At 41.0% G+C, this 15,774-nt stretch overlaps 1 protein-coding gene across 1 annotated transcript in view; it reads right to left on the bottom strand.

Moving 5' to 3' along the window:
* Positions 1-417: 417 nt before the first annotated feature.
* The window catches only part of LOC131947014 (cardioacceleratory peptide receptor), a 74,615-nt gene continuing 59,258 nt past the window's right edge, over positions 418-15,774 (bottom strand). The window contains exons 6-8 of the mRNA XM_059308096.1: positions 3,234-3,353; positions 2,331-2,514; positions 418-514 (exon numbers count right to left, since the gene is read on the bottom strand). Coding sequence (XP_059164079.1) covers positions 418-514; positions 2,331-2,514; positions 3,234-3,353 — 401 coding nt within the window. The remainder of the gene's footprint in view (positions 515-2,330; positions 2,515-3,233; positions 3,354-15,774) is intronic.

Below are 15,774 nucleotides of genomic sequence, written 5' to 3'. Positions count from 1 at the left end.
CCTTTAGTCACCTGTGTCATCTCTAGTCACCTGTGTCACCTCTAGTCACCTCTAGTCACCTGTGTCACCTCTAGTCACCTGTGTCACCTCTAGTCCCGTGTCACCTCTAGTCACCTGTGTCACCTCTAGTCACCTGTGTCACCTCTAGTCCCGTGTCACCTCTAGTCACCTGTGTCACCTCTAGTCCCGGGTCACCTCTAGTCCCGTGTCACCTCTAGTCGCGTGTGTCACCTCTAGTCACCTGTGTCACCTCTAGTCCCGTGTCACCTCTAGTCACCTGTGTCACCTCTAGTCCCGGGTCACCTCTATTCCCGTGTCACCTCTAGTCGCGTGTGTCACCTCTAGTCACCTGTGTCACCTCTAGTCACCTGTGTCACCTCTAGTCACCTGTGTCACCTCTAGTCACCTGTGTCACCTCTAGTCACAGACGTGTCGCCTGGGCTGCTTGTTACGTGAGCCTGTAAGGTGTGTCGTGTTTGTGGGTGAACTGTTCCTGCGGTTCAGGAACCTGCACCTGTGAGACAAACAGCAGAGGTCAAGGTCACTCACTAACTAAATAACTGACTGATATAAAAACCGTTAATTACTTAAACCCACTGTCCCTGCAAGCGATCACGTGACCACAACCTGAGTGGCCAGGGTTCAAACCAAGGATTTATCTGAGCCCATTTAGCCCTAATCAGTACTCGTCAATAGCCTATGGTGGACTAGGATGGGGACTTTTTAAAAAAGGTGAATGGAATTTGAGTGACTGAGTCGAAATACCCCGCCAACTTTTCGTATCGACTCGTACACGAACCACTTATAAACCTAAAAAGTCTCGATTTATTACATTTATTCTACGAAAATTAAAATACCCTTCTTTCATTTTTTAAATTCATTCTATAGTTATTTCTTAAACAATCTTTTTTCAAATTTGAGTGGGTGGGGGACGGATGGATGTATTAGTTACCGTTTGGTGGACATCGTGCGGGTGGCCGTTTGCGCTAGCAATGTTTCTCTCAATGCTCTGCATGTATCTTACAACAATCAGATAACTTTTTTTTTTTTTTTTTTTTTTTTATGAGATAACTTATCAAACAAAAATCAAGTACCACATGTGATTTCCTTATTCCTATCATTATTACATGAACATAATTTTTTAAATTTAAGTTAGTTGCCATAAATCGTACAGTCGATAATTACATGAATTATAGTATAATTTATACCCTGTATTTTATTTGTTTATGGGAATTTTAAAAAAAAAGATAAGGGTGTGTATTTATCAAATTTGTCTCGTTTAACAATTTTTTGCTTTTCTTTTTAATCGATAGAGCAGAAGAATTCCATTTTTTTCTTCATTTAATCTTTGAAATCTTGTAAGAGTAGCTTCCCTTTGAGTCCCGCCTACGTGCGGCCAAGTGGGGGGCGCTGGTGGTAGATAAGGGGCGAGCATTGCGTGCACAAAGTTGGGTAACTCTTTATCCTGTCCGTTCAATTTGGTATATGAAAAATGAAAGGGAATCAACTCTTCCCATGAGTAGCACTAAGAATAAGACTATTTCTCTGCCGCTCTGTTTGAGTTGGCTCGACTAAAATTTGCGAAATTCGTGGTAAAATGCGAAACTAGACAGGACAGATGTACGGGTTGAACGTGTAGGAATTTCCTTGATTATCACATACAGCGGGGAGGGGCGGGGGAGGAAATATCTCAAGTTATCTATTTAAATGTCGAAATAGATCTGTGCAAAAAAATAATAATTCCGGGTGTTTAATTCAATTGGTATTTTTTAAAGTTGATCATTCGGTCGTCTTCCATGTCTGATCTACTTTATAATGGGGAAATCCAGCTATCTGGATCTATCCAGCTTCACCAAGGGAGGTAACAATTAAAATACATCGTCCGTAGGGCATAGGTTGTAACGAGATGGTGGGAGGACGGAGTTAACGTTCCTGTCTTTTGTGCTAGATTTATACAAGTCAAAACTAAGTCATTTTTGTACGTGCTATTTAAAAGGGTAAATATTTTAAGTAAACAATTCTTGACTGGAAGTAATTTTTTTATGCACGTGTCTTTCTTTACCTATAAATCACGTGTACGTTTACCTCTAACCTTTAACCTAAGGTGAAAGGTCGTATACTGACCTGAAGAGGTTGACGCACATCTTCGTGTTTACCTCTAACCTTTAACCTAAGGTGAAAGGTCGTATACTGACCTGAAGAGGTTGACGCACATCTTCGTGTTTACCTCTAACCTTTAACCTAAGGTGAAAGGTCGTATACTGACCTGAAGAGGTTGACGCACATCTTCGTGTTTACCTCTAACCTTTAACCTAAGGTCGTGGACTGACCTGAAGAGGTTGACGCACATCTTGGTGTTGAAGCCGGCGTAGATGATGGGGTTGGCGGCCGAGTTGAGGGGGGCCAGGCTCTGGATGAAGGTGGAGAGGGCCACGGTGTCCTGGGTGTGGGGCACAAACCCGTACACGGTCAGTAGGTCGTACACAAAGTAGGGCGACCAGCAGATGATGAACACTGGGGGGTGGGGGGGGGGGGAGAGTTAGAGAACAGACGGTCAGCAGGTCGTACACAAAGTAGGGCGACCAGCAGATGATGAACACTGGGGGGGAGGGGGGGAGGGGAGTTAGAGAACACATTACTTGCTGACATAATATAGTCTCACGTTAGAGATACTAAAGGCGACTGAGAAAAGTGCTGACCACACTATATCCCTGTATGTCGAGGTCATTTAAACAGTTGAACTCTACTTCATCTGCCCCATGCACAAAGGGTAACTTATGCTAATGATTCCATGTCACGTGAGCTCATCACATCGTACACCCTGTCTACAGCCACCATCACATCGTACACCATGTCTACAGCCACCATCACATCGTACACCATGTCTACAGCCACCATCACATCGTACAACATGTCTACAGCCACCATCACACCGTACACCATGTCTACAGCCACCATCACATCGTACACCATGTCTACAGTCACCATCATCTTTGATACGACCCATTAAATGTCAGCTGTAAACAAAGCCTAGCAAGACAACATTTAAAAACCCGACTTCTATCTCGGCTTGCCACGTGACTCCCGTATAGAGTTACCACGTAATGTACTGCATACGTCACGTACAAGGAATCAGTTTCAGTCTTTCAAATTCTGTTTAGACCATAAAATGTTTGGTGAGAAATAAAGCTTTTAGAGAGAATAATGGATGCGATCAGTTGTCTCCCACTCACCAGTAACGATAACCAGTGTCATTTTGATTGTCTTGATCTTGGCTCTTGGAATTACGCCCCTTGAGCTGGTCGAACAGTCACGAAAGCGAGCATTGTTGGCTGCTACGTAGAGTTGTCCCCCTGTAACACAAGTACTGGGGGATTAGGGTTTTCTTCACGCTAATCCACTGGAGGATTAGGGTTTTCTTCACGCTAATCCACCTACTCTTATTTCAAGTGGGATATATATATATATATATATATATATATATATATATATATATATATAATGTGTGTGTGTAAAGCCAGATTTGGATAAAGAAAACTATATTTCTGTACGAGACAATACAACTGTACGTCCCAATCCCAGGGGCTGGGGACCCCAGGGTCAAATAGAACACGTAGGTCCCAGAAAATCTTCTGCTAAGATCCTGCCGGTGCAAGAAATGGCGGGCTGCCGTGGACAGACAACTCAGCAGACGGATAAGTTGCAAGGTTAAGGCCCTTGCTTTGGTTAGACTCACGTGTGGGAGACCCGTGGGGGTTATGTAGAACTTGGTGAGTCGTTTCTCTTTCTGTATCGGCGCGATTTGTTCTTGGGCAGACGACGGCACGTCTGCTTCTGTCTGAAGGTTATTTGATGGCAGGGTAGGGTAGTGGGGTGGTAGGGTGGTGGGGTGGTTGGGTGGTAGGCTGACGGGTTGCTAATGAATTTTTTGTTAATTGACTGCTTAAATCTCATTTTTTAATGTACATGTGCTAAAAACTCAGAGTCTTTTTAAGCCAACCTTACAAAGCCGAAATTTACCTGCAATATATAGTCGTATTTAACCTATCACATATAGCCGTAGTTAACCTACCACATATAGCCGTATTTAACATACCACATATAGCCGTATATAGTTCTATTAACATTGAGGGGAGACAAGACACATTTATCAAACCCAGAGTTACCGCTCTTGACTATCCTAAAAAACAGGAACGTGACTTGAACAAACAAACTTACAAAACACATCTTCCCACAAGTAATTGACTTACTATAATAACAAACTTACAAAACACATCTTCCCACAAGTAATTGACTTACTATAATAACAAACTTACAAAACACATCTTTCCACAAGTAATTGACTTACTATAATAACAAACTTACAAAACACATCTTTCCACAAGTAATTGACTTACTATAATAACAAACTTACAAAACACATCTTTCCACAAGTAATTGACTTACACTAATAACAAACTTACAAAACACATCTTCCCACAAGTAATTGACTTACTATAATAACAAACTTACAAAACACATCTTTCCACAAGTAATTGACTTACTATAATAACAAACTTACAAAACACATCTTTCCACAAGTAATTGACTTACACTAATAACAAACTTACAAAACACATCTTTCCACAAGTAATTGACTTACTATAATAACAAACTTACAAAACACATCTTTCCACAAGTAATTGACTTACACTAATAACAAACTTACAAAACACATCTTCCCACAAGTAATTGACTTACTATAATAACAAACTTACAAAACACATCTTTCCACAAGTAATTGACTTACACTAATAACAAACTTACAAAACACATCTTTCCACAAGTAATTGACTTACACTAATAACAAACTTACAAAACACATCTTCCCACAAGTAATTGACTCTAATAACAAACTTACAAAACACATCTTCCCACAAGTAATTGACTTACACTAATAACAAACTTACAAAACACATCTTCCCACAAGTAATTGACTTACACTAATAACAAACTTACAAAACACATCTTTCCACAAGTAACTGACTTACTCTAATAACAAACTTACAAAACACATCTTTCCACAAGTAATTGACTTACTGTAATAACAAACTTACAAAACACATCTTTCCACAAGTAATTGACTCTAATAACAAACTTACAAAACACATCTTTCCACAAGTAATTGACTTTAATAACAAACTTACAAAACACATCTTTCCACAAGTAATTGACTTTAATAACAAACTTACAAAACACATCTTTCCACAAGTAATTGACTTTAATAACAAACTTACAAAACACATCTTTCACAAATAATTGACTTTAATAACAAACTTACAAAACACATCTTTCACAAATAATTGACTTACTCTAATAGCCGGTCAAGGTTAACAACAAAACGGAAATGCTTCATCTGGCTATAAATAGATGCGACTTCAAGAACTCACAAAAGCCTTGCTACTCAGTGAGGTAATTAAGTCAGATGGGTCATGTTTTATTGGGAAAAACTTTGACCCAGGTTTGTATCTAAATACTGGGTCTGGGTCAGACCAAATTCAATTTCAGCACTCCCCCCCCTTCCACACACACAGACACACACACACACACACACACACACTTTATCCTCTGTATTCACATCTTTTCTATTTTTTGAGTTAACTTCTACGTTAAAAAAGCCACTAAAAGTTAACTTTCAAGTTTGGATGGTCTTGGGGGCAGGTGAAGTAGACTAGACCTATTTCTACGACGTGAAAAGCAAAAGTGGTCAGTTCGAATCCCAGCCACCTGAGGGCAGGTGAAGTAGAATGTGATAAGTTCAAATCCTAACCACCTGTATCATCCCTGGTGTGTGCGCTGAATTTTGTTTTTGGTGGATAAAAGTGTAGGTCAAGGACATTTCTGGTTTAATTAACGAGACTTCTGACCTAGTTTATGTAAGCTATGACCTAGTTAACACAACCACTGACCTATTTTATACAACCACTGATGACCTAACCAACTGATAAGATTTGTATTGTAAATGACCAGCCTGGGGCTTGCTGCGTCATATGTGAGGTGCTTGTGGGGTGTGTGAGGGAAGTGTGTGAGTGAAGTGTGGGGAGGAGAGTGTGGGGGAGAGAACGACGTGGGAGGTAGTGTGTTGCGAGACGATGGGGGGGGGGGGTTGGGTTCAGAGGGGGGAATAGCGTTAGGGTGTGACGTGTAGGGAAGGGGGGGCAGTGGTCCAATATTTCTTTCAGACTTTTTTCTCCGAGGGGTGTGGGGACACTGGTAAAATTATAAATTTTCTGTATAAATTTTATTTCGTTAGGGGGGAGGGGGTAGACATGAGGGGTGTTGAGGTTAGACAGATGGTCTAATGTGTACTCTAGCTGTTAGTGGGGTTGAGGTGAGACAGATGGTCTAACGTGTACTCTAGCTGTCAGTGGGGTTGAATGGAGAAGATCAAAACACTTTATATCCCACTTTAAGACGACGGCCCTACGGTCATCACGTGGTCAACTGGTGTGGTCAGTTTTTTGTGACTGGTTACTTATGGACAGTGTACTTTCGCTCAGGGCAGCAACTATTTTTAGCTCTTGAACTTCAATTGCATTTCATTTAAATGTCCATTAGATTATACACAAATTTACATTACATTATTTACAAATTTACATACAGCGGATATGGTGTTATAACCTCTCGCTTTTTTCAAGCGAAAACGTTGAATTAATGTATTAGGCTAAAAGGTAGCCTAAATGCGTGTGCTACCTCTTGCTTGCTTCAAGCAAAAAGGTAGCCATAATGCGTGTGCTACCTCTTGCTTGCTTCAAGCAAAAAGGTAGCCTAAATGCGTGTGCTGCCTCTTGCTTGCTTCAAGCAAAAAGGTAGCCTAAATGCGTGTGCTACCTCTTGCTTGCTTCAAGCAAAAAGGTAGCCTAAATGCGTGTGCTACCTCTTCAAGCACTGAAATCTGTCTTCGAGACAAGGGATTAAAATCTCGCGTTAAATTACGACATTCCGCCATATTAGTTTTTGTCATTTGACCAGCTTTTAAACGGTAGATTTTCCTCTAAAATCCCCGGTTAATGTTTACTAATTATTAAATATTCAACGATTTCCTTTTATCATGAGATCAACACTATTCTAATCCGTCATTTAATCAAAGTATTATAATTCTCCGACAAAAACACCCAGCCACTAAATCTAAGGTTAGACATTTGTACAAAATATCCGCCCATCCTAGCGCGTTATTTTGGCGGGCGCATTAGAAACTGCGGCAGACGTCGCTAGGAAGCGCGCGCCGGTCCGGCTGATCGCCATTTGTAGATGACCTGACTACTTAAATCTCTGAATAGCCCCTAGCGGTGAAAGCCAAATTTTGTTTCAATCTTCCCATGAGAAAAACATCCACACCAGCGAGTCTAGCTGGAGCAATATCTAGCTGTAGAGATATCTAGCTATAGAAATATCTAGCTAATTCAATCAATGAACAGCGATAGAGTGTGTTCTCTTGATAGATGCTTTTGGGGGGCCTCCAGCTAGGGGAGGTAATTGCTTCACTAGATCTACATACATTTAGACTTCCGTTTGTGAGGATCGTCTCCCCGAAATAAGACCACCGTCAGCCATTTCAAGGTTGTGTCCCCTTAGACAGAAAAACTAGATCGCTATTTATTTTGATTAATCGTGTTTGAGTCGATTGAATTAATCACTTGAAATTAGCTTTAAGTGGACAGATACGTGTGTGGGTAGCCTCCCCTGATACTGATCATGCACAGGCCGATGTGTTTATAATCCATTAAAATTATCGATTTTTTTAAAATGCCGATGTCCTCCGTTAACTCAATTTATAATTTTTTTTTTTAAATGACTCGTACAACTTGACAATGTTATCTAGTTATAGGTCATGTTTCTGGTCTAGTCTAACTCCCCGTAGACGGTGTCTAATTTGTAATTTTGAAGACCGGTGTGAAGGTACTCAATAGACTTTTAGAGATTTGTCAGCTTGACTTTTTAGAGCGGTGTGAAGGTACTCAATAGACTTTTAGAGATTTGTCAGCTTGACTTTTTAGAGCGGTGTGAAGGTACTCAATAGACTTTTAGAGATTTGTCAGCTTGACTTTTTAGAGCGGTGTGAAGGTACTCAATAGACTTTTAGAGATTTGTCAGCTTGACTTTTTAGAGCGGTGTGAAGGTACTCAATAGACTTTTAGAGATTTGTCAGCTTGACTTTTTAGAGCGGTGTGAAGGTACTCAATAGACTTTGAGAGATTTGTCAGCTTGACTTTTTAGAGCGGTGTGAAGGTACTCAATAGACTTTGAGAGATTTGTCAGCTTGACTTTTTAGAGCAAGCAGTGGCCGAGGGGAGGGCGGAATACAAGGAAACCAAACGTGAATCTTCCTTTATAGACACTGGTATGGGGAGTAGAAAGGGTTAGTTTGGCATACATCGGATAACTATGTATCCTTGACTTTGGGCATATTACATCAGTATGAACGTCATTATCAATGTCCTTATGTTTAACTTTGTTTGTCTATATTTATCTGTGCGTAGGAATAGTCGTTGAAACTTGTTTTTGTAAACCCGTGTAAGTTTGTCTGTCTACGTCAATGTAAGTCTGGTCTGTATGTCTGTATGTATGTCTGTATTTCTAGACATACCACCCAACACAATCTACCCCTCACAAACCACCCAACACAATCTACCCCTCCCATAAATTCTAAAGACTTGTCGTGATGCCGAGCTTGGAAACGCCGTGATATAATTTCTCAAAATGTTTGTGATAGCCCATTTCTGCGGGATTCTCTTTTCTTGTGCGTGTGTGTGTGTGTATGTGTGTGTGTGTTTTTGTCTGACGGGTATAGATGTGAGGCTATCTACACAACAGTGCGAGCTATTTACACACCCATGCTACCTCTCCCTCCCCCGCCCATTGTACTCTAAAAACCAATTTGCTTAGAGGATTATTGTCTGTAATTGTTTCCTAACATTCAAATGACAATCAACCTGTTTACTGTTGCGTCACTATAGTGTCTCCCTCACAAAATGTGAAGCCGTTACGTTACGCCTGTTTGTCGCTGCTTTACGTCTGTTTGTCGCTGCGTTACATCTGTTTGTCGCTGCGTTATGTCTGTTTGTCGCTGCGTTACGTCTGTTTGTCGCTGCGTTACATCTGTTTGTCGCTGCGTTAGGTCTGTTTGTCGCTGCGTTACATCTGTTTGTCGCTGCGTTACATCTGTTTGTCGCTGCGTTACATCTGTTTGTCGCTACGTCTGTTTGTCGCTACTTTACATCTGTTTGTCGCTGCGTTACATCTGTTTGTCGCTGCGTTACGTCTGTTTGTCGCTGCGTTAGGTCTGTTTGTCGCTGCGTTACGTCTGTTTGTCGCTGGGTTACGTCTGTTTGCGGCATGTTTTTTGACATTGGCTTTGTCCGCCTACAAGTTTGGGCGAGGAAATTTTTTTTTAAAAAGAAATAAAAAATATTTTTTTAACTTTTTTTTTCAAAATATATGAAAATTGCGTAACTTTTTGTAACGCTATAGAAAAAACGTTTGTCGCTTATAAAATATATAAAGTTCTTTATTATATAATATAGCAACCTATTTTTTTATATTATATAAAAAGTGCTTTATATATTATATTTTTAAAGAAAATATATATTTTTTCCCTTTTTTTTAGTGCACATATCAAAGTTTGTAGTTAGTGTTTCTTCCAGACATCTTCCACCCCCCCCCCCCTAACGTAATGGAATTTACATAGAAAATATATACTTTCAACAGTGTTCGCCCTCTCAAAAAATTTTAGTCTGCCCCCCTCCCCCCCCCCCCTAAAATTTCAAGTGCCTCCTCCTCTTCCCCCCCCCCCCTCCAGGAGAAAAAAGTCTGGAAGAAACACTGTTTGTAGTCATTAATGTTTTAATGATTACTTTCTTTTTTTTTAGAATCTTTTTCGCTAGTACAAAAAGTTTGTATCATAACCATGTCCTGCACTTTAGTACCGGCTTCAGCATGTCCGGCACTTTAGTACCGGCTTCAGAGGCTTTTGTGTGGGCGGTGGGATGTAAGATTAGCCGGCATTCGGTAGAGTAGTACGGTATTCATGGCTTTAGCCGGCATTCGGTAGAGTAGTACGGTATTCATGGCTTTAGCCGGCATTTGGTAGAGTAGTACGGTATTCATGGCTTTAGCCGGCATTGTGTAGAGTAGTACGATATTTATGGCTTTAGCCGGCATTCGGTAGAGTAGTACGGTATTCATGGCTTTAGCCGGCATTGTGTAGAGTAGTACGATATTTATGGCTTTAGCCGGCATTCGGTAGAGTAGTACGGTATTCATGGCTTTAGCCGGCATTGTGTAGAGTAGTACGATAGTTATGGCTTTAGCCGGCATTCGGTAGAGTAGTACGGTATTCATGGCTTTAGCCGGCATTTGGTAGAGTAGTACGGTATTCATGGCTTTAGCCGGCATTGTGTAGAGTAGTACGATATTTATGGCTTTAGCCGGCATTCGGTAGAGTAGTACGGTATTCATGGCTTTAGCCGGCATTGTGTAGAGTAGTACGATATTTATGGCTTTAGCCGGCATTCGGTAGAGTAGTACGGTATTCATGGCTTTAGCCGGCATTGTGTAGAGTAGTACGATAGTTATGGCTTTAGCCGGCATTCGGTAGAGTAGTACGATATTTATGGCTTTAGCCGGCATTCGGTAGAGTAGTACGATATTTATGGCTTTAGCCGGCATTTGGTAGAGTAGTACGATAGTTATGGCTTTAGCCGGCATTCGGTAGAGTAGTACGATAGTTATGGCTTTAGCCGGCATTCGGTAGAGTAGTACGATAGTTATGGCTTTAGCCGGAATTCGGTAGAGTAGTACGGTATTCATGGCTTTAGCCGGCAATCGGTAGAGTAGTACGATATTCATGGCTTTAGCCGGCATTTGGTAGAGTAGTACGGTATTCATGGCTTTAGCCGGCAATCGGTAGAGTAGTACGGTATTCATGGCTTTAGCCGGCAATCGGTAGAGTAGTACGGTATTCATGGCTTTAGCCGACATTCGGTAGAGTAGTACGATATTCATGGCTTTAGCCGGCATTGTGTAGAGTAGTACGGTATTCATGGCTTTAGCCGGCAATCGGTAGAGTAGTACGGTATTCATGGCTTTAGCTGGCAATCGGTAGAGTAGTACGGTATTCCTGGCTTTAGCCGGCAATCGGTCGAGTAGTACGGTATTCATGGCTTTAGCCGACATTCGGTAGAGTAGTACGGTATTCATGGCTTTAGCCGGCAATCGGTAGAGTAGTACGGTATTCATGGCTTTAGCCGGCATTCGGTAGAGTAGTACGGTATTCATGGCTTTAGCCGGCATTCGGTAGAGTAGTACGATAGTTATGGCTTTAGCCGGCATTCGGTAGAGTAGTACGATAGTTATGGCTTTAGCCGGCATTCGGTAGAGTAGTACGGTATTCATGGCTTTAGCCGGCAATCGGTAGAGTAGTACGATAGTTATGGCTTTAGCCGGCATTCGGTAGAGTAGTACGATAGTTATGGCTTTAGCCGGCATTCGGTAGAGTAGTACGGTATTCATGGCTTTAGCCGGCAATCGGTAGAGTAGTACGGTATTCATGGCTTTAGCCGGCAATCGGTAGAGTAGTACGGTATTCATGGCTTTAAATTTAAGCTGGGATTAGAGTTGTTCGGAGTTTCATTGATGAGTTGTCTTCCCTCACACCGACACATTAGAGTTGTCTTTCTTCACACCGACACATTAGAGTTGTCTTCCCTCACACCGACACATTAGAGTTGTCTTTCTTCACACCGACACATTAGAGTTGTCTTCCCTCACACCGACACATTAGAGTTGTCTTCCCTCACACCGACACATTAGAGTTGTCTTCCCTCACACCGACACATTAGAGTTGTCTTCCCTCACACCGACACATTAGAGTTGTCTTCCCTCACACCGACACATTAGAGTTGTCTTCCCTCACACCGACACATTAGAGTTGTCTTCCCTCACACCGACACATTAGAGTTGTCTTCCCTCACACCGACACATTAGAGTTGTCTTCCCTCACACCGACACATTAGAGTTGTCTTCCCTCACACCGACACATTAGAGTTGTCTTTCCTCACACCGACACATTAGAGTTGTCTTTCTTCACAACGACACATTAGAGTTGTCTTTCTTCACACCGACACATTAGAGTTGTCTTTCTTCACACCGACACATTAGAGTTGTCTTTCTTCACACCGACACATTAGAGTTGTCTTTCTTCACACCGACACATTAGAGTTGTCTTTCTTCACACCGACACATTAGAGTTGTCTTTCTTCACACCGACACATTAGAGTTGTCTTTCTTCACACCGACACATTAGAGTTGTCTTTCCTCACACCGACACATTAGAGTTGTCTTTCCTCACACCGACACATTAGAGTTGTCTTTCTTCACACCGACACATTAGCAGACTGAAACTGATCATTCCCATGTTGTGGCACTGTTTCAACAGGATCAAAATCCACATTCTGTGAAATATCTCTAGACCTGTGAAATATCTCTAGACCTGTGAAACATCTCTAGACCTGTGAAATATCTTTAGACCTGTGAAACATCTCTAGACCTGTGAAATATCTTTAGACCTGTGAAACATCTCTAGACCTGTGAAATATCTCTAGACCTGTGAAATATCTCTAGACCTGTGAAACATCTCTAGACCTGTGAAATATCTTTAGACCTGTGAAACATCTCTAGACCTGTGAAATATCTCTAGACCTGTGAAATATCTCTAGACCTGTGAAACATCTCTAGACCTGTGAAATATCTTTAGACCTGTGAAACATCTTTAGACCTGTGAAACATCTCTAGACCTGTGAAAAATCTCTAGACCTGTGAAACATCTCTAGACCTGTGAAACATCTCTAGACCTGTGAAACATCTCTAGACCTGTGAAATATCTCCGGACCTGTGAAATATCTTTAGACCTGTGAAATATCTCCGGACCTGTGAAATATCTTTAGACCTGTGAAATATCTCCAGACCTGTGAAATATCTCTAGACCTGTGAACTGTGTCACCATGAGCACGCTCCACATTCTGTGAAATATCCTTCTATAATGTGCAGTCGACCAGTCTAGCCTTTAGCTCAAAGATTCGACTACTGCTCTAGTGACGTAATCAAGTGTTTGCGCCTGACCAAACCTCGTTGATAGAAAAAGAAGTCAAGATGGCGTGCTCTGGCGCACAGCCACTGAACACGTTCATTATTAGTGACGTCATTTCCTATCATTTCCGGCGTGTTTGGGTAAAAAAAATGGCGTCTGCAGTAGCTTTTTAGTCAGATTTTTTTTCACCAACAGCACAGAGAGTCAGCGTCATTGACTGGTGCAAGTTGAACACTGACCATGTAGACTTATCAGTCTGGGAGTCAGTGTCATTGACTGGTGCGAGTTGAACACTGACCATGTAGACTTATCAGTCTGGGAGTCAGCGTCATTGACTGGTGCGAGTTGAACAGCTAAGCCACGAATGTGTTTAACACAAACTAGAAAAGTATGGAGAACATCAAATCGGAATTAGCACTGGGCAGGATTAGGGGCTTTATACTAGGGCTGGTTTAATGTACACAGTATGGCAACATATCATACAAGAACCATTATATATATATATATATATATATATATATATATATATATATATATATATATATATATATATATATATATATATATATATATATATATATATATATATATATAATATATAATATATAAAGTTGAAGTCAGCGTTGACTTAGACTCAGCGGTCTGATTTAGTTGACTAGAAAATAAAAACTAAAAACTAAATATTTAAAGCAACACTCCTAGACAAGGTGAAATATTTCCAATCATGGCGCAGTGTTTGATTGGATAAAATCGATAGGCTTGGGTGGGTCCGTACTTAGGTAGTATCTGATAACCTGAGGAATTGGATATTGATTGGTGTAAGGAGGGGGGAGGGGGCACCCTGCCGTAGTGTCTGGGAGGGGGAGATAGCAGGTGTGGTTAAATTGGTCAGTGATTGGTGACCGATCGGTGACCGATTGGTTGTTGGGTTATTGATGAGTGGTGATTGATTTCTGAGTGCCGCTGTGTTGGCAGGTTTGACTGGGTGTCAGGGTAGACTTGCGTCAGGACGTCAGGGTAGACTTGCGTCAGGACGTCAGGTTAGACGTGCGTCAGGACGTCAGGGTAGACTTGCGTCAGGACGTCAGGGTAGACTTGCGTCAGGACGTCAGGGTAGACGTGCGTCAGGGCATCAGGTTAGACTTGCGTCATGACGTCAGGGTAGACGTGCGTCAGGACGTCAGGCTAGACGTGCGTTATGACGTCAGGTTAGACGTGCGTCAGTGTAGGACGTCAGGTTAGACGTGCGTCAGTGTAGGACGTCAGGGTAGACGTGCGTCAGTGTAGGACGTCAGGGTAGACGTGCGTCAGTTGGACTTGTGGCTGTTGATGTTTGTTGATTTGTGTGTTTGTATATGTCTATCTGTGGCTGTCTGTGGATGTCTATTTGTTGATGTCTTACTTTCTGTGGATGTCTGTCGGCTAATGTTAGGATGACACTGAGTTTTGACGAGAATCGGTGTGGTGCAGAGATTAGGTGATTAACTAAACCAATTAGTGTTGAGCATTTGCTAATTAGATCCTAGTTGTTTAATTAATCCAACATCCAGTTACTTCATTGCTTAGGTAGTTTTATAAGTTGTTCTGGTGTAAGGATTGATCAATTATAGTCTGGTGTAAGGATTGATCAATTATAGTCTCGTGTAAGGATTGATCAATTATAGTCTGATGTAAGGATTGATCAATTATAGTCTCGTGTAAGAATTGATCAATTATAGTCTGGTGTAAGGATTGATCAATTATAGTCTCGTGTAAGGATTGATCAATTATAGTCTGGTGTAAGGATTGATCAATTATAGTCTGGTGTAAGGATTGGTCAATTATAGTCTGGTGTAAGGATTGATTAATTATAGTCTGGTGTAAGGATTGGTCAATTATAGTCTGGTGTAAGGATTGATCAATTATAGTCTGGTGTAAGGATTGGTCAATTATAGTCTGGTGTAAGGATTGATCAATTATAGTCTGGTGTAAGGATTGATCAATTATAGTCTGGTGTAAGGATTGATCAATTATAGTCTGGTGTAAGGATTGGTCAATTATAGTCTGGTGTAAGGATTGATCAATTATAGTCTGGTGTAAGGATTGGTCAATTATAGTCTGGTGTAAGGATTGATCAATTATAGTCTGGTGTAAGGATTGGTCAATTATAGTCTGGTGTAAGGATTGATCAATTATAGTCTGGTGTAAGGATTGATCAATTATAGTCTGGTGTAAGGATTGATCAATTATAGTCTGGTGTAAGGATTGATTAATTATAGTCTGGTGTAAGGATTGATCAATTATAGTCTGGTGTAAGGATTGATCAATTATAGTCTGGTGTAAGGATTGATTAATTATAGTCTGGTGTAAGGATTGATCAATTATAGTCTGGTGTAAGGATTGATCAATTATAGTCTGGTGTAAGGATTGATTAATTATAGTCTGGTGTAAGGATTGATCAATTATAGTCTGGTGTAAGGATTGATCAATTATAGTCTGGTGTAAGGATTGATTAATTATAGTCTGGTGTAAGGATTGATCAATTATAGTCTGGTGTAAGGATTGATCAATTATAGTCTGGTGTAAGGATTGATTAATTATAGTCTGGTGTAAGGATTGATCAATTATAGTCTGGTGTAAGGATTGATTAATTATAGTCTGGTGTAAGG

Source organism: Physella acuta, unplaced genomic scaffold (assembly GCF_028476545.2).
Source record: "Physella acuta isolate Inbredline_101_S28 unplaced genomic scaffold, ASM2847654v3 ptg000579l, whole genome shotgun sequence".
Taxonomy (NCBI): Eukaryota; Metazoa; Mollusca; class Gastropoda; family Physidae; genus Physella; species Physella acuta.
Note: the sequence above shows the minus strand (reverse complement) of the source record. Positions and strands in the feature narration are given on the sequence as shown.